At 43.1% G+C, this 24,693-nt stretch overlaps 1 protein-coding gene across 2 annotated transcripts in view; it reads right to left on the bottom strand.

Moving 5' to 3' along the window:
• Csmd1 (CUB and Sushi multiple domains 1) overlaps nucleotides 1–24,693 on the bottom strand; it is a 1,426,468-nt gene that overhangs the window by 150,992 nt on the left and 1,250,783 nt on the right. For both annotated transcript variants that reach the window (XM_041673587.1, XM_041673588.1), the window contains exons 30-36: nucleotides 21,732–21,926; nucleotides 18,446–18,562; nucleotides 16,898–17,011; nucleotides 15,635–15,730; nucleotides 8,666–8,869; nucleotides 7,704–7,828; nucleotides 6,640–6,736 (exon numbers count right to left, since the gene is read on the bottom strand). In XM_041673587.1, the coding sequence (XP_041529521.1) occupies nucleotides 6,640–6,736; nucleotides 7,704–7,828; nucleotides 8,666–8,869; nucleotides 15,635–15,730; nucleotides 16,898–17,011; nucleotides 18,446–18,562; nucleotides 21,732–21,926 (948 nt within the window). The remainder of the gene's footprint in view (nucleotides 1–6,639; nucleotides 6,737–7,703; nucleotides 7,829–8,665; nucleotides 8,870–15,634; nucleotides 15,731–16,897; nucleotides 17,012–18,445; nucleotides 18,563–21,731; nucleotides 21,927–24,693) is intronic.

Below are 24,693 nucleotides of genomic sequence, written 5' to 3'. Positions count from 1 at the left end.
AAGTCTGCATAAATTCTGCTCTATTTTACTCATTTATAATTTATAACCCGCCTGCTTCCAAAGTGATTTTTCAATGGCTTGCTAAAAAAGATCTACGTACACATTCCTACCCAAGCAGAAATGAAGAACCAAAACCCTGAATTTATTAAAGATGTCAATCATTTTGTTTGGAAATCTGTACTTCTTACGACATCTCATTCTTATTTATATTTATTCAACAATTAAAATACTTTAGAATGGGCTTTAGAAATACTTTAAAGTATCACAGGAACAAAATCCTTAAATATTGATTATGCTAAAAAAAAATCCAAACTGTTGGTCTTGTATAGCATTTTCTCCATGTAACTTTCATTTTTGTTGAGAATTTTATATATGTCTACAATGACATAGGATCATATCCAATTTAAAAACTATTATCCTAAGAAAACTGAAGTGATTTCTAGCTGAACAGAATTTTGTATTTAAGTAAAAAACCCCACAATGTACCAACTGTCATTCTGGACATACGACAGTTATCTCTGTGTTCATAGTGCAGATACCTGTGGATGTCGTAGTAGTCTCAATTCGTATGGTCCCTGAACACACTGCGTGCCTAATGACTAAAACCACAGAGCTTCTCAAAATCAGGCAAACGTGGATTCCACAGCACAACCTAAGCTCCAGACTTCAGGCAAGTACCAGCTCTCCTCCAGCAAGGGCTCTGACAGCCAAGCTCGGAAGCCATTATCACTGAAAGTATTGCGGCTGCACCCCAGGTCTTTTGCCCTTGGTTTTTATCTTTGAAATTTTAGAAAAAAATAAAATAAAAATAAGCCAGGCTTTGTGGAATATCTTTGAACTTCCATTCAACTCACTATTTAGGCTAAGAATGTGTGGCAAGAACATAGTGCAATGCTGTGTTTCTCCTGGTATGGCCTGGCTGTTGACTGCTCGGTATGGCAGGTAGGCACTGGTGGTTCAGGCTTGTGAGAGTGGGTAGCAGTGCTTGGCCGTGTGTGATGGCCATTATCGGGAGAACATGTACAGGATAGAACTGGCCAGGTGACAGTTGGCCGAGCTTTGATTTGCTTTTCTGAGAGCAGGCTCTGGGGTTGCCAGTGCACACGCCCCTCCCAGTTCAGGCTTTAGCACTGTGAATGGAGGTCTGCCATGAGCTCTACTCTGCTGCTTTGCTGCTGTGCAGTGAGTATGTATTGGTGGGGGGCCATGGAGGCATGAGCACCCCAGTTTCCTCGTGCACACTTTGTCTATCAGCTCAGCGTAGAGACTCCAGTTGCAATCTGTTTATTATTATTATTATTATTAGGCTTATTATGCTGAAAATGCTCTTTGTGTTTAGCACCCTTTTCCATGTATCCATCAGGGTCTATGTGGTGTGGGCGAGCTATTCATTCATCTAAGTAGAATGGTGCATTTCACAGACATCAATTTCATTCATTATATACAAAATACCTAATCACATGTTGTATATGCATGTTCATTATATATAATACACAGTTTTATTATATACAGATGGCATACATTATGTTACATATGCATATTGTAACATATTGCAATCGATAATCCTCCTAGAAATGTCCTGTCATCTAGGCAGTGGTTCTCAGTCTTCCTAATGCTGAGACCCTTTAATATAGTTCCTCATGCAGTGATGACGCTGCCCCTCAACCATAAGATTATTTTTGTTGCTACTTCATAACTCTAACTTTGCTACTGTTATAAATTATAATGTAAATATCTGTGTTTTCTGATGGATGGTCTTAGGCAACCTCTGCAAAAGGGTTGTTGGAGCCTGCCAAAAGGGGTCACAAGCCACAGGTTGAGAATTACTGTTTTCAGGTTGAGAATGGGATTTGGCATGATAATCCTTAGGACGATTAATAGGACAGGATTTGTGCCTTAGGTACATCTGTTGCTATTTGGATAATACTGCTCAACTTCTCTCTCAACGTGGAGGGGATGCAACACACACGCGTGTGTGCATGCACACATTTTTTTGGTTAGGAATATATGTTTATGAATTTATATACATAAATTCCACACTCATGTTTCTGAGCTAAATCTGGTGCCTCTGGCCTTCAAACTTTCAGTGATGGAGCTGTGTTCTCCAAAGTGGAGAAGACTCTTTCCTTTACCTCTGGTGCATTTGTAAGCTCAGTTCCTAACCTTGTCATTTACTGGGTACTTCTACAGTTCCCAATCTTACAACTGTCACCTGGCCTTCTTGCTCGGGCTCTAATGATGTCAAAAAAGAAAAAAAAATCCACCCTGAAAACATGTAGAAGGGAAACTGATCCAGTATGCAGTTTCTAAATCTATTTCACTCCTGAAAAAAAATAAAAAAAGAACTCAAACAGGGAGATTCTGCTGCCTTCAAAAACCCTCAGTGTTCCCAGCATGACATGTTGGACCAAGTACTGACCCAATGCCAAAGCAAAAGTCCTGCCTTTTAAATTTTCTCAGAGACTACAGGACCCTCGAGAAGATGCCAGGCTTCAAACTGCCTGTGTGGAGGAGATACTGCTGGCCCAGGCCACTGTCTGCTTGGCTGCTGACTTGCACGATCAGACACGGGGCTCATACACTATGGTGTGTATACAGAGAGAGAGAAATTAAAAAGACAGCGAGAGAATGGTAAATATGGACTCAGAGTGATTTAACCAGAAAGTGTCAAGGGGCAAAATAGGGTAGACCTGGGTGGGATATCCATCTCAAACAGAAGACAGAGAGAAGACAGGCAGACTCTGCCTGGTCTAACCGAGGACGATGGAATGAGAAGAACTGATACCTCAGTTTTAATGACCTGACTTTCACAACTCACTCTCTCATCAGTTTGACAGACCCCTCAAGTCTGTCAAAGCGAGAGCCTGATCCATCACATGGGGAGCTCCCCTCCCTTTGGGAGCTTCTGAGTAAAGCGAGTTACCAGCGTTTCCAAACCCAGCTGTGTGGTCATGGCCCCGAGCGCACCTCCTTTCCGTGCATACTGCACCATACAAAACATTGTGTTGCACACGGAGCACGCATTCCAGAGCTTTCTTGATTATTGTTTTTAATTATTCATGCAAGTGGAAACTTGATGTTTAGAAGATGGGCCTACAATAGCTCAGGTTGGTAGACAGACATTGGCCCATGCAGGATGTGTAGGTAGCAGTGATGACCATCTGCTGCCCTGAAGCTGGTGGGCAGTAGGTTGCAGCTTATAAATACTTTAAAAAAATCTCAGCTCACATTTGTGACAAATATCCCCAGGATGAACTACAATACAGTCGCTCCAGAAAGGCAACTCTACACATTGTTCTGGACAGAGTGGCCTGCACAGCAACGTATGCTTTAATTAAATAATTTGTAATTTAATATAAAGGTGTTGGATTAAAATGAACATAGAAGGTCTTTGTTAATCTTTCTTAATTGCTTAGAAAATCTATTACATAAAGCAAGCTTGTTCCATGTCATGAGGGCTATTTTAATTAGATTTGTTGTCTTCCAGAATACTTTTTTGATAGTGTTTGAGACTTGTTTACTTAGCTTAATTTAGTGTGTGTTCATATCTGTGTCTGTGCCAGGTGCTTTCCTTTCTCACCCTGCCCCAACTGTATTTTTTGAGACAGGGTCTCCCACTAAATATGAAGCTCACTGATTTAGCCCCACCGGCTACCAAAGAACTCCAGAAACCCCATTACCATCGTCCCCGCACTGGGATTGCAGGTGGGCATTGTCACAGTGGCTTCTTATGTGGGTTCTAGACTAGAGACTGGACTCAGGCCCTTACACTTACAGGGCAAGCGTTTTACCAACTGAGGCGCTTCCCCAACTCCATATTTACTTTATTTTAATATTCATCATTGAAAACATTTGCAAATTTTCATTTCCCACTAATTAACTGGAAAGTAACAAGCTGCATCTGGCTGCAACGAACTACAAATAACCCAGTTATGTTTATGAGAGGGATTTCCTAAGGCAAGCCCAGAGACCTGGAGCGTTAAGATCCCCGTTTACATTTTTGAAAGAATATGAGTCTCAGCTAGGACCTCGGGGGTGCTTCACATTTAGATAACTGTAGCATCCCCCTCTCTCAAAACAGTTGCTTCAGCCAGCATGGATCAGAAGATAATGCAATCAGCATCAAGTATACAAAAAGGGGAAAGGTTACAAGACACACACCTGCCATTTCACCTGTGCTTTCTCAGTATTTTATTGTCTCAATAGTTTTTTTTTTTCATTCCTTGTGTATCTGACGACTTAGAAAAAGTCTAGCTTAAAATCAGGTCACAAGGTTGATAGACAGTGGTGTCATATATCTAGGCTACCTCTGAACTCTGGGCATCTTCTAGTTCACAGGAATATTCTGGCCTTCGTGGACGAGTAGATGGACCACTAACTCTGGGACAAGCACAGTTAGGATTATGCCATGGAAACCCTGAGTGGAGCTAGCCACACTGGGACATCAGTCAAGTGGCTAGGGGTTGGGGCTTGGCCCGTGAGATAACAGCCCCTCTTCCAGGGGTGAGAGGTAAGAGGGCAAGAGCTTGAGCTCTGCCTGTTTGGCAGCCAATGATACAGTCAATCTTGACTATGTCATAAAAACATCCTGAAATTCTAGACCCCGCAGTTCAGGCGACACATTTGGAGGAATGAAATCCCAATGCCTGGGATTCTTCTCACACTCAAAAGTGTCACCATCTGCCTGATGCCCTTTTCTGTTCTATTCAACACAAGCACTATTGTACACGGGTGCTTATGGAATGCTGTGAACTGCTCTAGAGGCCCACCAGCATCGAGGGGTCTTGGAAATCCTTGATTTACAGCTCATTTTCAACATTATAGGTGGCCTACGAATCGAGCTTCCCACTCGTGTCTGATGGGGTCTGTCAGGAGTCAGCTCTGCCTCGGATCTGCGAAGTCCCTCCAACTCCAGGCAATGAGTGTCAGCCCTGCATTGCTGTGGTAACTATGGAAGATGCTCTTTTAAATTAAATTATTTTATGTTTATGTGAATGAGGGTTTTGTTTGTGCACCATGTGCATGGCTGGTACCTGTGGATGCCGGCAGAGGGCATCGTATCCCCTGGAACCAGAGTGAATGTCTCTTGTGAATTGTGTGTTGGGATTGGAAACTGCTTGAGTCACCTGTCCAGCTCAGTGACAAATAATTAAAACAAACAAACAAACAAACAACCAAGAACTTTATCCAGTGTGCACAGGGAACAGGACTGGTTTCTTTCTTTAGTATCATTAAGTGAAGCAGAAGTGGAGGTAGCAGCAGGGTTCTCACTGTGGGAACATACCTCCACCTCTCAGTGTGGCTACATCCCACTAACCTGTTTCTTCCTTTACACATCTTACAGAAGGACTTCTATGCATCCCCCCCGCCCCGAGTCTCCAACACCCTTAATCTTCCAGCACTTCCTGCTTAGATAAACGAATGCCATAAATTAAACTGATTTTGGGATTCTACCTGTAGACTTTAAATTGTGGGCTTAGCTGTTGCTCTGAACGGCAGACGATGCCTACTTCATCCACCACTCTGTCAGTTATACACACTAAACATTTCTGTAAATGTCATGGTAACTAGAACAGAGACAGGAGACACCTGGCTGGAGAACTCAGGCTTTCTATGTGGAGAAATTCCACACCAGACTTGTTTGATGATGGGCCACTATGTGTAAAATTCCCGAAGTGTACAGAGCCAAGTGCAGACAGAGATCTGAAATGAGCGACAAGCAGTATCTGGTATTGTACCATCCCACACCTCTGTGGCTGGCCATGCAGAGATGTTTTCATTCGCTAACAGCCAGAGACACAATCCCTGTATCAGAAAGATACAATCAATCTTGTGGTCAGCACTGTGAAAGACCCATCCTTCTTCTATTTCTTACTTTCTCAATAAAAAAAAAAATCAACAGAAAAAGAAGGATTCTGTTGAACAAAAATTCCCATGTGACATTTCTGTGTCACACTGGACGAGTCTATGTCTGAAATTTAGGACTTAGTCCAGATGAGCTCATGTAATGAATAGGACTGGGGTGGACAACGGAGCACAGATGATTTCAGTTTCGGGGACCATGGTGACAAGGAGGAGGAAGAAGGTGAACCTGTCAGTGTTTTTTTGAGAGGACAAGGCCTGGGCGAGGTGACTCAGGACATGTGAAATTGGAAGTGCAGGGGCCGACTTCACTACCCATGATCCCAGCTCCAGGTCTGTGGCTTTGTGAGCCGGGGATGTCTGGGTTTGGGCTTACGACTGTCACCATTCATCCACAGTGAAACGTGACAGGCTGTGGGCCTCAGTGAGGCACAGTACACAGGGTCATTTCCAGGTTGCTTACCCTCGGGCAAGCCTCTTCTCAGACTGGTCCCCTCCCATGTGCCTGTCAGTGGTCCCTCCTTCCATGGCCGGTCTCACAATGGATGCCGTTAAATTGCTGGGTTGCCCTGCTCCTTCAGATAGCCTCCTGCACAGGGACCCTTTGCCACCTCCCTCTCTCCTGTCCCTACAGCTGCACACTTGGATTTTTCACACCAGCAGGCATCATGGGGAAAGCAGAGCTATGGGGCACTGTCCACAGACTGTTTTCTGTACCCCGCTTGGCTATGGCTCTGATTCACAAACAGACAAAATGACGCACAGCCGCTCCCCTACCTGAGAAGCTGCCCAGTCTTGGGGCCGTCATGTCTCCCCCATCATGGATCTCCAGGGAGTCCCAGTTCTGTTCTGTGGCAAAGCTGATCACTTGAATCTACAGAGTTACAAAGCAGGGTTACTGGGTTTTGTCTTAACCACACTAATCTAAACCCATGAACGAGCTTTTCATGACTAAGACAAAGATATACAAAAATAAGCTGGCTCAGTGGGGTATGCAATAAATGGAGAAGATGTGAAAATGGGAAGGTTCATATTGGAAAAGGGTATCAGCAGTAGTAGGACAGGCTGGTGGGGGATGGATGGGAACAAATATATTTTATAATGTATGAAACTGCCACAGAATTGATACAAATATTCTTTCAAAAAATACATACACATATGAAAGAAGGAACTAATATGAGAGGACATAGGAAAATCTCTATAAATAATACTTATAAAAATCAATTATTGGGCTGGAGAGTTGGCTCGGTGCTTAAGAGCACTTACTGCTCTGCCCGAGGACCTGAGTTTTGTTCCAAGCACCCATGGCAGATGGCACACGCATGTACCCTTCTTGATTAAAAATAATAAAAGAAAGCCTTAAAACATAGGTAAATAAAAAATTTCATTCCACACATGGAAAGTAATTAGGAACATTTTATAGCAACTCTCAGAAAATAAAAACTAATTTCCACCTGTGCACCCATGATAGGAGGGTGCAAAGGAGCACAGTAGGGAGGAGGGGGACCAGTGAGAGGGGATGGAGGGAGTGCAATAGGAGGTCAGGGGAGCACAGGAATGAATGAGGGCAAAGTATGTATGAAAAGGCCAGAATGAAATTCATTATGCTGAATCATAACTCAAGATAACTCAAAGAAAATTGATAAACAAATAATGTCTTTAAAATCTTTAAATAAATAATATAATGGAGAAAAAGTAATGAAGAAGAAAAGGAGAGGAGGAAGGAAAAAAGGGGAGGGGAGTGGAAGAGGAAGGAAGGGAGAGACGAGGGGGGCGAGGGAAGGAAGGAAAGGGAAGCAGGGGACCCCGGCTTCCTCAGCGTTCCTGGTCTGAGGCCCTACCTGGATCCCCGAGCCCTCCGTCACTATGATCTTCCACACGCAGTTTAAGTTGTTGCCATAGGGCTCAGGGTAGCCTGGGGACAGAATTGTCCCTCTCCTCTGAGTGAAATTGCCACTGCATGGAACTAAAAGACAGAGCCACGTTAAGTAAAAGCCAAATGAAGTAACAGGAATTGATGTCTCCTCTCCTCAGCTGTGCTCAGACAGGGAAACTCTTCCTGTTTCTTAAGTGACATTTTTAGCCAAGGTAAAATTTAATCTCTTCTCTTTCGAATGGGCAACATCAGAGGCTGATATCCATCATTTACCTGAGTTTTAAGTCTTATGTCTACAAATAAATCTCCTTGGAGATTTTCTAAGAAGGGACTGTCTACAACAAAGGTGTCTCTGAAGTGAGTTTTGTTTAGAATAATTTTTCTACTTTAATGTAAAGGTGTGTGTAGAACGTTGCTGTCTACCTGCAGACAGGCAATGCCAGGTCATACTGGTGAGATGCAGAGCAATCCAGGGAGAAGAGCAGGGGCTGAAGATGTACAGATAAACTTGAGGGATAACCACCCTTGCACTGGAAGTTCCTCTGAAAAAGTGTCCTAAGTAACAACTAACAATGTCTGTTATCCACACCGCTTTTCAAATATTCAGAATCAGAGTGAATGCATTATATGACGCCATACACATACTGCTGCAGTCCACCATCCTAATGCTTTCCCCACAGACTGAAAGGATCTCTTGCCATAACCTTAGAGCTGATGGCTGACTTCACGAGCATCAGCAGGAAAACATATTTTGCACAAACAAATCTCATGTTTTAGGAATCATTGATTTTTAAGGTCAGGGCTATTGGGCTCCAGACAAAATTAATTGATCTTCACAAAGATCGCTGCGTGAAGAATGGGCTCTAACCCTGACATGAGCTCTGCTCCAGCCCCAGGTCATCATTTCATCTCATGGGCCCCACTTACCTACACAGCTTGGGATGGTGTCATTCCACTGGGCCAAGGCGTTTGGCACGGACCGGCAGCGGATGGCCGTGGAACCTTGGAGCAGGTAACCTGGGTTACACTCAAATCGAACTATGGAACCTGCAGAGAACTCAGAGCCGATCCTCCTCCCATATCTTGGCTCTGGGACAGAACTGCACTGTGTGTCGCTGGTGCGTGGAACGGCTGGGGAAGTAAAACACAGAGAGCCAGTGTGTCAGAGTGGAGCGTGGTAGAGTGACCTCAGAGGAGACGGGCGTAGATGCAGGCGGACACCAATGTCTACAAGCCTCTTTGTGAGGAGCAAGCCCAGGGGCACTTCTGTGTCTCCATTTCCTCCCGCAGTATCCCTGGGGATTAGCACAGAGGTCTCACTCAGATGGGAAGTTGGGGGATGAGGAGAATTAGTGCCTGTGTCGGCTCATTAACATTCAAGCAGTTGAAATTAATTAAAATCTAGATGATTGTGCTGGCAATTAGAAGGTAATGATGACAACTTTTGCTCTTCCTCAGCAACATTTGGGTCTGGTGGGATAAGTACCTGTAAATGATTAGTTTAGATGTGGCCTTGGTGATAAATCATGCAATTAAAAATAGGACCTGTCACATGACCTGTCATTCCAGCTCTAGATATTCATCCTGAAGAGCTGAATTTGAGGTCTAATAACATGACAGCCAAGATATTAAAACAAACTTAGTGTCCATTCTAGTTTGTTTTCTGTTGCTGTGATAAAACTTTTGGACCAAAAGCAATTTGGGGAGGAAAGGATTTATTTGGCTTATTCTTCCTGATCACAGCCTATGACTGAGGGAAGCAAAGGCAGGAACTCAAGTGGGAACTTGAAGCAGAAACCACGAAGGGACACAGCATGCTGCTTTGGCCCACTTCACCCAGCCTTATGCTGGGATAGTTGACTCATAGAGCCCAGGACCACTAACCGAGGGATGGTGCCTAGAGTCGACTGGACCCTCCTGCGTTAATTAATAACCAAAACATTTCCCCCACAGACATGACCGCCAGCCCATCTGATATAGGCAAGACACTATCCAATCAGATGACTGTGGGTTAACTAAGACAGTGTCCATCAGAAGATGACTGTATAACCATGTGTGGTCTATGAATTCACACATGAGAGTTTTATTAAACCTTACAAATGAAGGACACCTTGCTATTCACACAGGGATGGATGCATCTGAAGGGCGTTGTGTTGAGGGAGTCAAGCTGCTCTTGGCAGGAAACAGATTGTACTGTTCCACCTACGTGGAAGATCCCAGACAGTTGCAGTTTCTGGAGTAGAGAACCGGATGATGGCTGCCAGGGATGGATGAGGGGACTCAGGGAGTTGCTGGGCTTTTAATTGTGTGGACGAAGGGAGTTCTGTAGATCTGCTAGAACATGCTGGGACTGTCATTAGCAATATTCATACAGTTAATTTGTCAAGAAAGCATATCTCATGCCACCACAGTGGACAAAGGTAACACTCTACAATTATAATCTAGGCCCCATGAATTAGGATTCTTCCAGAATATTCTACTTGGAGTGCAGGTGACCACCTACAGGATAAACTTTGAGGCCCAAGGAAAGACTCATCTCCCAGGAGAGAGGCTAGACTATGTATAAACACACACTTCCTGCTGTGTGGTTATTTGCTGAAAGACACAACTCAGCTGTGGGCAAGTCACAGATGAAGAATTTCTTTCTATCCAATTGGGAAAAGATGAACAATTTGGTTTCCATTCCTCTATGCATTATGGTGTTTTCTTTTAATGGGAGCGAGTACCAGGTTGGGGCCAGGCTTTATGGCCAGTAGCTCCGACAACACTAAGAAAAACAATACACTAAGTATTCTAAGTAAGGAGACCCTGTAAAACAAGGGAAGGTCCACCCTGCAGCCAGGGATTCAACCAGTCACATAGACCATGAAAAAACCCAGTAAGAGTATGTGTGAGGGGGTGGTGGGGGGGATTAATCAGGATTTTGAGATTAGATACAGAAGGTGACAATCCAGAACCTCACTTTGTTTCTTAGGGTCAACTCTCACAAATAGAAAATGCTATTCCTATAAGTCAGCCACTCAGTGCAGAGAGATGGATAGCTGTAAAAGCTATCATCAAATGTTATCACCGTGTGCTTTGGAACTGAAGAAGGTAGAGGGGGAGGAGTCAATTAAGCAGCAAGGAACAACCTAAAGTAGAACATTCCATGAACAATCATGTGAGAAAAAATAGCTACAGAGTCAGTGGTTTGATGGTAAAGGGCAGGGTACCTTTTCTATCAACCAGGAGAAACATCTCAGACAGTTATGTGTTCATGCTATCCCAGACAGCATCAATAGCACCATGGGTGCCCCAGCAAGATCAAGAACCCCATATAATGATTACGGGCTCTTCCCTACACCGGTGTTCCTTCTACTCTGATCCTTCCATTTCCTATGTGAAAATGAAGATACTCAAGGATGTAGTGGCCCTGAGGGAAGCGCTCCTAGAACAGTCACCATGACCCAGCTCTACAGCCAAGTCTTATTACCTGCCATCCTTGCTCTCCCTCTGCTGAGATTCCCCTGGGTTCCCATGGGATGAAGATTTCCTTGTCATAGGATGTAAATGCCTATGTCTATGAAATGCTGCGTGTCTTCTGGTCCTTGGGTGGTGGATGTGGACAAGGATTCTACAGTTGTCAAGGCAACTACATAAGTGAGTAGTACTGTATGCACATGTGACTCTAAAGAACTTCCATGGAGCTGGAAGTTTGGCAAGCAAAGGAAAGGCAGAGCAAGTGTGAGACAGGGGCAGGGCTAAATGGACCATGGTCACATCAAGAGGACAGGATTCTGCTGTGACATCCTCCTCTCCATTAGGACCTCCTGGTCCTGCTCATCCAGGCCTCTTAGGCAGAGTGTGGGAGTTCTTTTCTCTCATCTCTACTCTTTGTCTCTTAGATAATATTTGTGCCATCATGAAATAAACTTAAAAGTAGTTGAGAGAGAAGTGAGGGCGAAATCAGCTGGAGGGCAGACAAGGGACATGGAAATATATCACAGCACACCACTGTATTGAGCTAGAGACTGATGCTCCTCTAAGGAGTCTTACAGAGCCAAGAGTGGAGAGTCATTAGCTGTGTGCACACAATGCTTTCTGGGGAAGGCAAAAACAAACAAAAAAAAGCTCATGCGGAATTCCTAGGAGAGCATGAGTGATCCATCAGTCAGCGTGTGCCATCAGCAATCAAAGAGGTATGCCTGTAGCCTTCCACCGGTTAGAGCTGGTGCCATCACCAATCAAAGAGACGTGTATAGCCTTCCACAGCAAGCGGTTACAGGAAGTGAACAACACAAGGAATAAATTGCAGGGCAGGCACATGGTGCAGCTTCTTATTTCCTTTAGTGACCAAGGGACACTCTTTCTTGGCTGGGAGTTTAGGATTCTGACCTGCCTGATAAGCTGGTTCTAGTTAGGGAATTAGCAAACACCAGTGAATTACATTTATAGTTTAACCATAAACGTTTTTCACAAAAGCAACAAGCTACTAAATTATATAAACTTTTGATGCCAAATGTGATTTTTTTTTAGAAAGGCAAAATCAACTATGCTTTAGCTGATAGCATCTCAGAAAAGTCAAGAAAGGACCAAGCGTGGGGCTTCAGGGCTTCATGCAATGAGACTCTTGGTTCTGCTCTTCCCAGCCCAGCTCAGAGGAACCTACTCATGCTTCTAGCTATGATTATTTTTCAGCAGTTTTTGTTGTTGTTCATTTGCTTTTCAATGAACTGTGTTAACATCTGTAAAGAGTCTAAGACTTGACAGGAAGTTGACTAAAGCAGGGCGCTGTCCAGAAAGACTTTGTTGAGTTTGTAATTCCTGGTTACTGAAGGCAAGCAGCAGAGGCAAGAATGAGAGACAGCTGGCCACACCATAACCAAAGTCAGGAGCAGAGAGCAATGAATGCACTCCTGCTGCATGCTTGCCTGCCTGCTTGCCAGCTTTCTTCACTTTTACACACTTCAGGACCCTCTGCCTCAGGACTGGCTGCCTCCAGTGGGCTGAGTAGTAAAGCATTAATTAGCAGTCAAGAAAATGCCCCATAGATGTGCCTACAGTCCAACCCGATCTAAAGTAATCCCCCATTGGGATGCTCTTCCCAGTTGATTCTAGGCAGTGTGGATTGACAGTACCGCTAACTGTCACGGTCTACATTTCTTCAGAAGCTTGGAGGATGATATGTTTGATCTCATGGTCTCCAGTCTCCATATCCTCCACCAGGAAGCAGTTACTGCGGGCTGGGAAGGGAGGGACAGCTTTTCACACTGGAGTCCCAGGCTCACTTCTCTCTGTCTTGCTGCATATAACTGTGGCTGGCCCCTCAGACATTCTTCATAATGACCCGTCTGCCTGCTAACAGGGTTCAAGCATCCTATAGCCTCAGGTCACAAAGTCACAGAGTAATCCAAAGCTTTAATAACTTAGGGATGAGCGAAGCTGCCAAGCTGGCAATGGTGCACGAAGCCGCAGCTCGGAACATCTGGAGACAATAGAGTTCAAAGAATGGCTAGCTTCCACGTAACTCTTTTCAAACACCAGCATTCGATCCAACTCCCCCGCAGGGCTGAAGATTTTCTTCTTGCCTTTGAGTAGTTTATAAACTGGGTTCACAAGCTTCTTTCTTTATATCTCCCAGGGATTTAGCTTTGATAAAAGACTCATTTTTACATAAACTCACTAGTGGAGAGAGGGAAAGGTGGAGTATTGGGTTTTATAAGACATTAAATATGTCATTTTTATTATTATACAAGGAAAACAAATTTCTTCTATAAATGTTTGCTCTCGAGTTTCCTGTAGTTTTACATATTTTTAATGATGATGCATGGCTTTATAGAAAGAAACTATTTTTTCAGGACTGGGAGACAGCTCAGCCAGTAAAGTTCTTTCCATACAATTCTGTGGAGCTGAGCTCAAAACCCTATGCAAATTAAAACGCAGGGTTTGGAGATTGCACCTGCAACCCCAGGGCTAAGTGTGTGGGTCCAGGTGGATCCCTGGAGCTTGTTGCACAGTCTGTGTGAATAAGTTGGGGAAATTTAGGTATGGAGTCAGACCCTGTTATAAAAAAGGAGGGGAGAGACTGAGGAAGACGTATCAACCTCTTGCCTCCACACACGTGTACACACATGCATGCACACACATTGACATGCATTTACACAAACACATAAACCACACAGACTCCACCACACAGATACATGTCCCCAAAAATGATTTAAATATTTTTCAAAACATGCCACTTGGGTGTGAACTCGAGGGTAACACAGGCCTTGGGTCATTTGCTACTTATCTGATCAATGGTCTAATCTTTGTCAAAAGTCAGAGCAAGTCCCTCATAAAGATTCAGAATAACTTGAATTCATTTTCTAGTGTTAATGTAAATTTTTTCAGGAGGAAAAATATATTTAAAACAATTAGTCTGGTTTTGGCACAGAAGAAATGTGAGAAATGTGAATTATGGATAATGAATCTTCTTTGACAAAGCAATTCCAAACTTATTTGAAGAAAATCTTAGTCAGCTTGCCTAAAATAGCTATTCTATAACAAAATCAATTAAAAATATACTGGTCATTTACATTTAACAAAAACTACAATCTTGAAACAATGTACTACTTTTAATTCCCTAACATCCATGTTGAAGCAACTGTCACTAAAGGGCTGGAAATATTTCTCCGGTGTGCTGCCAACATCCTCCCAACCCTCTGCCCAAGACCGTTTATGTGATTTTGATAATGGAAGCTGAAGCTTTTTATAGTGAAATATTTTGAGCTCATCACTGCTGCTCTGTGAGATTTCGAGAACTGAAACACATGGTAGGACTATTATCCTCCATGGTTTTCTGAAAAGCAGAATTTTTCTGAGATAATTTCTGGAGAATTCCATATCAAGGGAAAGAACCACTCAGATTTTTCTATACTTGTGAGAAAAACAATTAAAGGTAGATGGTAATCTTCAGACTGGATGAAACTATGGAGAGACATTCAAGAATTGTGACTGGAGCCCGGGAGCGGATCCCAGAAGCAGAAGTGGAGCCTGGACGCGGAAGCCTAGCCCGGAAGCGAGCCCGGAAGCGAGCCCCAAAGCAGCTCCCGTCTGTGCAGTGATCAGTTCTGGCTTCACAGAAACCTTCAAGTTTGTGTGATAAATATTAAAGGTCAATGAGAGTGTGATATCTTTTTCACTTTGGGGGACTTTTAAACAACTTCAGATTTATTTAAATAAGCTTCAGATTGAACCAACAAACAGAAGCAAATGCAAAGGTGTGGGACATAGTAGTTAATTTTACAAAGTGTTGTTTATCCGGAGGAACGGGCATGGAAGTGTCATTCTGGGTTTGGCTTTGTTAACTTGTAATTTCAGTTACTTTCCACAACAAATATGCTTCTTTTAAACATATGTTTAGCTATATTTCAATATATATTGATCTAAATTATTGTGAATGATTTACATAATTAGATAAAATACTACATTTTATGTCATTTTGTAAAATCTGAAGAGCCACATGTAGATACTTTAATCAATAATTGTATTGGTGTTTTATAACAATAGGAAATAAGATAGTATGTCTTAGAAGGAGAGGTACAATTTAATGTGCCAAAATGAAACCCAATTGTTTTTATTAAGTGATTTTATCTCACATAGATAAATGTCCTCAATTCTTTAAATGTCACAAGAATGAAATTTGTTGATTTTTCCTTCAGTGTTCAAAGCCCAGGAACTCCCCTCACCTTGGTAGACAATTCAGTGCACTGGGAGCCCCCTCACCTTAGCACACAATTCAGTGCGCAGGGAGCCCCCTCACCTTGGTAGACAATTCAGTGCGCAGGGAGCCCCCTCACCTTGGTAGACAAAATGCATTGCATGGGGAGCCCCCTCACCCTGGCACACAACTCAGTGTGCAGGGAGCCCCCTCACCTTGGTAGACAAAGTGAAAACCCCGGGCAGATGCTCCACTCTTTGCACTGAACCGAAGCAGAATCTGATTGGATGTAGCCAGCGGGAGTGTCTCACCTGGAAATTCAAACAGAGGCAAGGATATGTGATCTGGCAGTCACAGTGGGCTGTGTTGATGGCATTCTTGGAGAAGCAGTGTGGACTTGAAAGTCCACAATAAATGCTTCAAATTAAATAGAGCAAAACTTGATTTAGGGGTTTAAGACCCAAGCACCTCACTTTTATGAACATTTTTAAAGCCAGTTCTTGCTTTGTGGAGTCTAATAAACTGGGCAGCAGTCATGATGGAAGGCTAACTGTGAACGACAGGGAGCGTGCTCTGTGGCTGACCACACAGGACGTTTAAGTCCTGAGAGTCACATGAGGGGCTGAATTTACCATGACCTGCTAGCCTCATTTTTATTGGGAGAATATTTGTTTATTCCGTCAACAGTTTAGAAACATTGAAGGGTTCACAAACCACTTTGGAAATAATTGTTTAACCATTAAAGCAGACAGCACACACAGCATGTTGGGAAGTGTCTCCTAAGTGCACACAAGAGTCCCAAGACCCCTAACCCCTAAGCTAATGCATGAGATTTGCCACTGTGTGTGAGGAGTTGCTCGTCTGTCACCTGAGGCATTTGTAGGCATGACATGATACGGCCTCGCTAGAAATCCACGAAGCTGAGATATAAAGATTTTGGCAAATCAGGACATAGAGAGAAACCAAAAACAAACTTCAACTTTGGCGACTTAAGACCTATGTTACTCACAATGAGTACTTCTGGGTAAAGTAAAAGTCTACTTAATTCACATAATCAGTGCAGAAAAATCCCAATAAGGGTTTATCCGCAGATGAGGGCTAGTAACTGTGCTGAGCTGGGCCAGTAGGATATGTGTGTCTGAGAATCTGTGGGAACTGCTGTAAACAAAAGGTCCATGGATGTTTTCTGTTTGTGTAGCATACATGCTTGGAATTGATCAGGAGAAAATGATAGATTTACCCCGGGGAAGGAGAATAAAACATATAGAACAGAAAACAAAATTCATCAATTTCCTTCCTTTTTTTGAATATCACATTTGAGGTGAATGGAATTTCCCCCACAATGTTAGTAAATAAAATGATAAACCTTCTGAAATCTACAGACCTATAGATTCAAAGATGATTACATTTCCTATTCATCATAATGGGGGACAGGAATTTAAAACAATCACCATAGCTGTATAGTTTGAAAGTTTTACCTGAATGGGACCCAGAGAGAGAGCTTAGAAGCCTGGCCTGTGGGTGGGTTCCATCAAACAACTCGGCCAAGTCGTTCAGCGCAGTCTGGAAGTAGGCAAACTGTCCAAATACCACTAGAAAAAGAAGAGAGAGTGGGCCATAGTCTTAAGAGCAAAGGAGAATTTGTTCGCACATATTCACGGTCCCTCTAGAGGATTGTTAGTTCAGGAATCTTAGAAAAATAAGCACACATGGGAGCTGGAGAGATGGCTCAGTGGTTAAGAACACCTGTTCTTATAGAGGACAGGGGTTTGATTCCCAGCACCCACATGGTGACTCCACCGTCCCTAATTCCAGGTCCAGGGACTCTTCTGGCCCCTGCAGGAACTGCACACATGTGGCACACACTCACATCCTAAACAGTGGTCTCTCTACCCAGGTGAGCAGACAGACCCAACTCTGGCTGAAAGAACAAAGCCACGGAACTGTCAGCCTCAGCCAGGTGTATTGCAAACCCACCTCAGGGATGGATGCCTCTGAGAGGAAATTATTAGAGTGCTTAAACAGCAGGGTTCACACCCTCGTGTCTGAGTGTGAAAGGGGGAAACAAAGAAATTCTCCCAGCATACCCAGGTGGCAGCATTGTGAAGATGACCTTGTGGCTGTACTTGGAAATGGGGAGCAGCTGTAAAGGTCTGAGGCAGTAGCAGCTTCAGGAGCTGAACACTTGCACTACACTCAGAAGGGAGGATCCAGACTGGACCAGACTTAGCTAGAACTGAAGTGGCTCAAATATGCATCTCACAAACTTAAAATAATAGAAGTCTTTAAAAATATTTTATCTCGAATACATGCTCACATTAAAATTTATATACTCCGTTTCTGAGTATGTGACTGTTGATTTTAATGTAAGGAAAAATGGTGGCTTCTAGATTTCTTTTCCTTTTTTTCTTCTTTCCTTTCTTTCTTTTCCTTCCTTTCTTTCCTTCTTTCTTTCTTTCTTTCTTTCTTTCTTTCTTTCTTTTTGGTTTACCATTGAGAGGAAGATGGAAATAGCTTGTAGGACTGTAAACGTTATTGTCTGGCTTCCTTAAGTAAAGAACCACACAATATCTATTAATCTTTCCAGTCAGGAGCAAGTACAAGACACCCAGGACCCCTCTGCCTATATATCGCAAAGTCTCAAGGTGTGCAGCTGTGCAGAGGTGTGACTCAGGCTTTTGACCTGCGTGTGCCTCTGCTTCCCGCCCAACATTTACAAACAAATGACTCCAAAGCCATTTCTGGACACAGCATGGAAGGGGGCCATGTTAGTGGTTGAGATGCCACTGCTTCCTTTACCCCACGTTAGTGGTTGAGATGCCACTGCCTCCTTTGAGGGACATGTGAACACATGACACCCCACTGGTAGAAGAGCATCAGGGGACACTGTGAGGGGTGGGCTTAGAAAATCTGGTACTTCAGTGAACAGCTCTTCTTTTGTATCATTCTGTCCTACTTTTACTAAACAACAGACAGATTAGCTCTAAAGCGTGTGGCAGTGAATTAAAGCAATAGCAATTTCTCACCGAATTCCTTGGGCACCGTGATGGAGTAGATGCATATCTGACCAGCTGTGTAGTTGTGAGGGTAGTTTGGGGATAACACGACCCCCTCTGATCCCGCGTACTGGCCTCCACAGGGTGCTGCAAACAAAGCCAGAGGAGAAATGTGAGCTGCGTGTGAGGGTGGGGCTGCAGGGTCAGGTGAGCCCAGTAGACAGATCCAAACATGCTCAGCCTGCTCATCTTGGAACCCATGTCAACAGCTGACCCTGCACTGTCAACGAGGGTCATGAGAGCACCAAGCAAAGACCCACATCAGGAATAAAAGCTTTCGACGCAACGAGAGATTAACATTATTATCAAAACCTGTCTGAGGAATTTTCAAATAATAATGAAACAGCTATACCACTATGCTGAAAATAATAAGTAACTGGATAAAGGATAAGCTCCCAGGATCAACTAGTTGATATCAGTCATCAGACTGATCTAAGAGATAGGAAGAACCCGTCAATTTTTAGCACATAAATAAGTGATCTTTGCCTTTTTAAAGTTTTGTTTGTTTTAATCTTTCATGGATACCTTTCTGTGGCTGTCTTACATGAGTTCAAGATGAGATTAAAGGAGTGTCACTAGAAAGTGAGGGAAGAGATAAGAGGGGAGAGAAAGTGACTTACCATGGGTTGTTTGGGCATGTGTGTATGTGCATGTATGTGTATATATCTGTGTGCACATTCATGTTTATATTTCATGCATTTTATATGTGTGTATATGTGAATGTATGTGTCTATGAGTATATTTATGTGTATGGTGTTTATGCTTGTGTGTGTACATGTGTATATATGTGTCTATGTTTGGATTTTATACATGCATGTCTTATGTATATATGCATATGTGAATTTGTTTACATATATTTGTGTACATATATATTTGTATATATGTGTGTATAGTTATATGCATGCCTATGAATATATATACATGTGCATGCGTGTATGCACGTGTGCATATGTATGTTTGTGTGTATATACAAGTGTATGTGAGTCTATATAGATATGTGTGTATGTGAATGTGTGTATATGTGCATTTGTGTGTGTGTGTGCATGTGTATATGTGTGTACATGTGTATATATGCATGTGGGTGTGTGTACACTGTGAGATTATATGGACCTTTTCCTCCTCCTGATAATCTTACTAAATTTCCTGTTCCTTTTCTGGGTAAACCAGAAAACCTTTTAGTTTATGTGGTCAATGCTCTATTCGGGCATCAAGACACCAGCATCTAATTGAGGCCCAGTCCCTTGTTCAGGTTGTGAGTTAAAACGCCAACACTGACATCTTTTTGTGATATCAGGAGGGGCTGGTACCTGCTCTTCCTTTCAGCTATGCTGCGTGACTGGGGACCAAGGCACCAGGACTGAGCTTCCCATAAACCCCGGGCCCTTTCCTGTACCATGTGATGGTTCTTTATCTTAGGGACACCATCACTGACCTGAACTCACAATTACTTCTAGGATGTGAGAAAGTTTGGTTTCTTTCTAAGATCCTTTCTTCTTTTTATTATAAATATCAGCTCATACTTACAAGTATAAGTTAAGGAGTTTCACCACATGCCCATATCATACTTGGTACTTTGACTGGAATCCCTCCCTCCCTTTCTTTCTCCCCCCTTCCTTCCTCCTGGCCTCTTTCCCATCCACTACATTATTACAGTTCATTTATTCTTTATATGGCAATTTTCAAGTGGTTAAAAAAAGAAATAAAGATAGCATGTTTAATCTGTTCAATGCTAATTAGCACAGTTAGTCCTAATGGACAAACAGGACATTTGCCATGATTAATAAACTCTGTGGAATGTGGTAATGGAAATGGGACGGCTCTTGTTACTGGTTTTTTGGGAGAGCTAATGACAGTCAGGAGACGTCCCCAGTCCTGCGTGCGTGACTTGGCAGGCTCACCTCTTCCCACAGGACAATAGCTCACAGAGCTGACAGCCAACCAGGAAAGGCTTAACTAAATTTAACAAACCATTTCATTAGTTCTGACTTTATTTCAGAGTATTTTTATTGTCCCAAATAGCTACCATGGCTATAGTGCTGGCCACTTAATACAAGCCAGATTCATTTGGGTAAAGGAAACTTCGATTGAAAAAAAATGCTTCCATCAGTCGGGGCTGTGGAAAAGCCTGTGGTGTATTGCTTGATGGAAGGTTGATGTGGGCGGGTCCTGGTCACTGAGGGCACGGTCATCTCTGGGAACACGGTCCTCGTTGGATAACAAAACAGACTGAGCTGGTGTGCAGAGTTCCTCCATGCCCTTTGCTTCAGTTCTGCTTCCAGGTCCCTGTCCTGACTTCCCTCAAGGATGGAGTGTGACCTGAGAGCTTTAAGCTGAAATTAACCATTTCCTCTCCAAGCGGCTCTTGATCCTGGTGTTTTAGTACAAAAAATAGAAGCCCCAACTGAGACAAGTATTTTACAGTTTGCAAATGGAAACATTAATTCTCCTTTTGGATAGAGGCTGTTTATGGGTAACTAATCCCAGAGTGGAGGTTTCCGGTGAGATATTGTGAGTCTGGCCATCAGCGTAGACAGGTGACTGTCATTTCCACCTTGGCTGTGCCAATTCAACCTGCCTATTTCAGAAAAAGGTTTGCTTTCTCAAAAGCTTATGAACCACATTTCTAAAAAGAAGTATAAGGGATAGAAACCAATTTTATTTTAGCTCAGTCATATGAAATCCAAACAGCTCTTTTTGCAAATAGCCCATTTCTATTTATCATCTAACTGTACCACCTATCTACCAATCTAGCTGTCTGTTCATCCACCCGCCTACCTGTCTAATCTATCTATCTATCTATCTATCTATCTATCTATCTATCTATCTATCTGCCTATCTATCATCTATCTATCTATCATCTATCTATCTGCCTATCTACTATCTATCTATCTATCTATCTATCTATCTATTTTTCTATCTATTGATCTGTCTTCTTATCATCTATTTTATCTGTCATATGTATTCATCTTCTTATTGAGAAGTTTCTGGAGAATGTTACCATGTACTTCCTTTGGATTGGATAGAAAAGTAAACAAAACAGACACAATTTTTTCTAGTCACCTCAGTAAAATAAAAACATCACCTTGTTCATTTACAGTGAGAACAGCTAAGTGACTAAGGACTGTCCTAGGGACTCAGCAGTAACTTCCTGAGTGAGTGGCCCCCACTTTGGCTGGGGATTATAGCCTGGACTGTTAGACTGTATTTTAAGTAAAATACTACAAAGAAGGAAGGAGTAAAGCTGAGTCAGATGTACCTTGACAGGCAGGCAGAGCCCGGTCCCAAGAGGGCTTCCCATCAGCTCCTGTCACACACTCAATAGATGAGGGGTCCACAATCTTGTAGCCAGAGTCACACTGATAGGTAACTGTGGAGCCCAGCTTGAAGTCAGTTCCAATTCTCGTCCCATTCATTATGTTCCCAGGATCAAAGCAAGCTTCGCGGGGCTTCTCTGGAGAAGAAAGAACATGTGTGCCATGACAGCATCTCTGAGCTGTCATTCCCTTTGTTTCTTTGCTTACTCTATTTGGGATCCAGCACAGCGTCCACCATGGGAAGAACTGCTTAGAAACACACTCATCAGCTAATGACTGTGTTAGCTTAGAGGTCACAGCAGGGCATTCGCTTCCAATAAACAAATGATATTTACTGTCTTAAAAACAATTTTTTTTATTAGAGTGATATAAAATTATTTTCACGTAAGCAAAGACAGGGTGTTTATGGGATGTGCAGCTTATAAGCTGCTGAGGGCCTAATGGGTGTGCATTTTAAAACCGATTGAGGAAGATGTGAGGCTCATTTTCCAACTTGTCTCTGACCCACCCCAACCTGAACTTGTCACACACTTTTGAGGACTGATGATTTGATTTTACGAAAGGAAAACTGCAGAAACTCTGAAAGTCAAGTGCTCCTTCTCGTGGCGATGCAGACAGACTCAAGTCAGAAACTCATGAAGTGCTCTGGATTACGGTTCCTAGGGCTGATAACGTACACTGAAGACTGTCAAGCTTAGCAGGAAAATGACATCTAAGTGACAGCTATCAAAGATGACATCTGGTGTGTGACAGTTGCCCCATAATTTCATCCTAATTGCAGAAACTGCTGAGACTCACGGAGGGTGTGCCCCGTGCCAGCCTGAGCTGAGCCCTGTGCCAGCCTGAGCTGAGCCCCATGCCAATTGTTACCGTCCTTCTGCAACGCAGAGCTGACAATTGGGGTTCAGATCCAGACAGGGCACTCCCAAGGACATATGTGTGAGCACTAACCCTGTAGTCATGGACCACAAGGCCCGGCATTGGTGTCCTGTACGTTCTGTCTGGACACTCAGAGTTTGTTGCTATGTGATAGTTTCCACTTTCTGCTTCAACAGGTCACTCAAAACATCAATAAATCAATGAATATCTGTCTATAACTATGCGTTCTGTGAAATTCTAGTTTGATTCATGCTTTATTTAGTAAACATATCTTTATTCTTCATCTCCATAAGAGTGCCTAGTGTGGGTGAGGTCTGTGGAGCGGAACTTCACAGACTTCCCAGTGGGTGTTATAGAAAGTGGAGGACACTATTTGGCTCAATGTTATGGCCGTCTCTTTGGTGGTGTCAGAAGGATGGGGCATAATGAGGTTATTAGGATTGGTTCAGGCTCTGGGATAACTTCGAAGTTATCCTTTTGGTTTGAAAACTCTGCCTCCATGAAAAGTTCATAAATGCCAATTATTTTATCTACTACAGAAAAAGTAGTGTCAATCATACATGCAAGGAGCATTGGGATACACAAGTACAATCCTGAATTCCATTGTTTGTACTTTTGGTCTGGGATCAAGGTTGATGATGTTACTTTTTGTGTCTTCCTGATCATGGTCAGTGTGTGAGGAAAGGAGAATTCTGGGAAGAGAGAAGCTCAGTCTCCAGTCGTGACCCAGACGCAGAGGAAGCAAGATGTGACTGCCTTGCTGAATAAGGTATCGAGCCATGTGGCCATTCAGTTTATATTTAATGTAGACCTCGGTGTGTTTATTTGGGACAAATGTAGGACTGGGCGGGACAGACACCCCTGTCAACGGACAAGTGTCTCTACTTGCCTCCTTGAAAACATATTCATATATTCCAAATGGAAGATGACATTCTCATAAGTCTTTATAGCAGCTCTGAATCCTATGTAGATCACTAAGCATTTAAGCAAATAAAGAACAAAAAACCCCTTCCTATTTTTCATTCCTTGTTTGCTCATGCACACCAAAGTCACCCCATTTCATTGTTCCCGCAGTCATTCAGGATTCGGGTGAGCACAGCTTGTTTGTAGGCATCAACCCTGCCTCATTCAAAAGGGAACCTTTCCTGTTCTGTCAATCAACGTAGACCCACGGCCTCGCCTTCTTTCTGATTCTCTTTTGTTATAAATCTCGCTCAGACCCGCGTGTGGCTTGGTAAGACATGGTTTATACAGCTCTCTATTTCACGCCACTGATTGAGAGTTGGGCGGCTGGTTTGCCTTCATACACCTGCATCGAATCTTGTGGCTCTATTTACCAATTGTCAGTTCTGAGTGCGCAGTGATAAATCACAGTCCCTTTCTGCTTACATTTTGCTATGCTTTCTAATTAGATGACTTCATACTGGTGTGTATTTTCCTGTTGTTCCTGTCCATTCCACTTAGGAAGACCTTTGTAAATTCCTGCTTTGTCGAACAAATGAGTGGTACATGTAGAGCCTCAGGGGGGGCTGCCCTGAGACCCCTCCTGGCCCATCAAATCTAGCAACTGTCCCTGCAGTCTGTTGTACCCATCCTGAGATCGCTTGCCCTTGACAGTGTGGTGACACCAATTGTGTTAGCTTCTGGTGAGTCTTTCCCACTGACTCTTCCAGAAAATGTTCCAAACATTGGGAACTACAAATACTGGAAACAGTGGACCCAATGAAGAGGCTGTCCTCACCTCTGGCTACTGGAACTTTATATACCTTGCTTCTAGTGGACTCTGGCTCGAGTAGCTGCTTGGGCTGCAGCTATGGTGAACTAGGAGAAGGCTTTGTGCTATCTGACGAGGTGTACATGCATAAGGGCCATTCTCATCACTCCCAAACACAGCTATTTCTACCCCAAAGGCATCGGTTCAACTGCATTATTTTTATACGCATTTTAATAAAGACCCCATGTTTGTGGATTTTGAGAGCTTAAACATTTTTTTAAAGTTAGAGCCGTATAAAGCGGTACAAATCC

This window comes from Microtus oregoni, unplaced genomic scaffold, assembly GCF_018167655.1.
Source record: "Microtus oregoni isolate MIOR12 unplaced genomic scaffold, Mior012 000024F_ref0000369, whole genome shotgun sequence".
NCBI classification, from domain to species: domain Eukaryota; kingdom Metazoa; phylum Chordata; class Mammalia; order Rodentia; family Cricetidae; genus Microtus; species Microtus oregoni.
The sequence above is the reverse complement of the archived record's forward strand: the minus strand, read 5'-3'. Positions and strand labels throughout refer to the sequence as shown.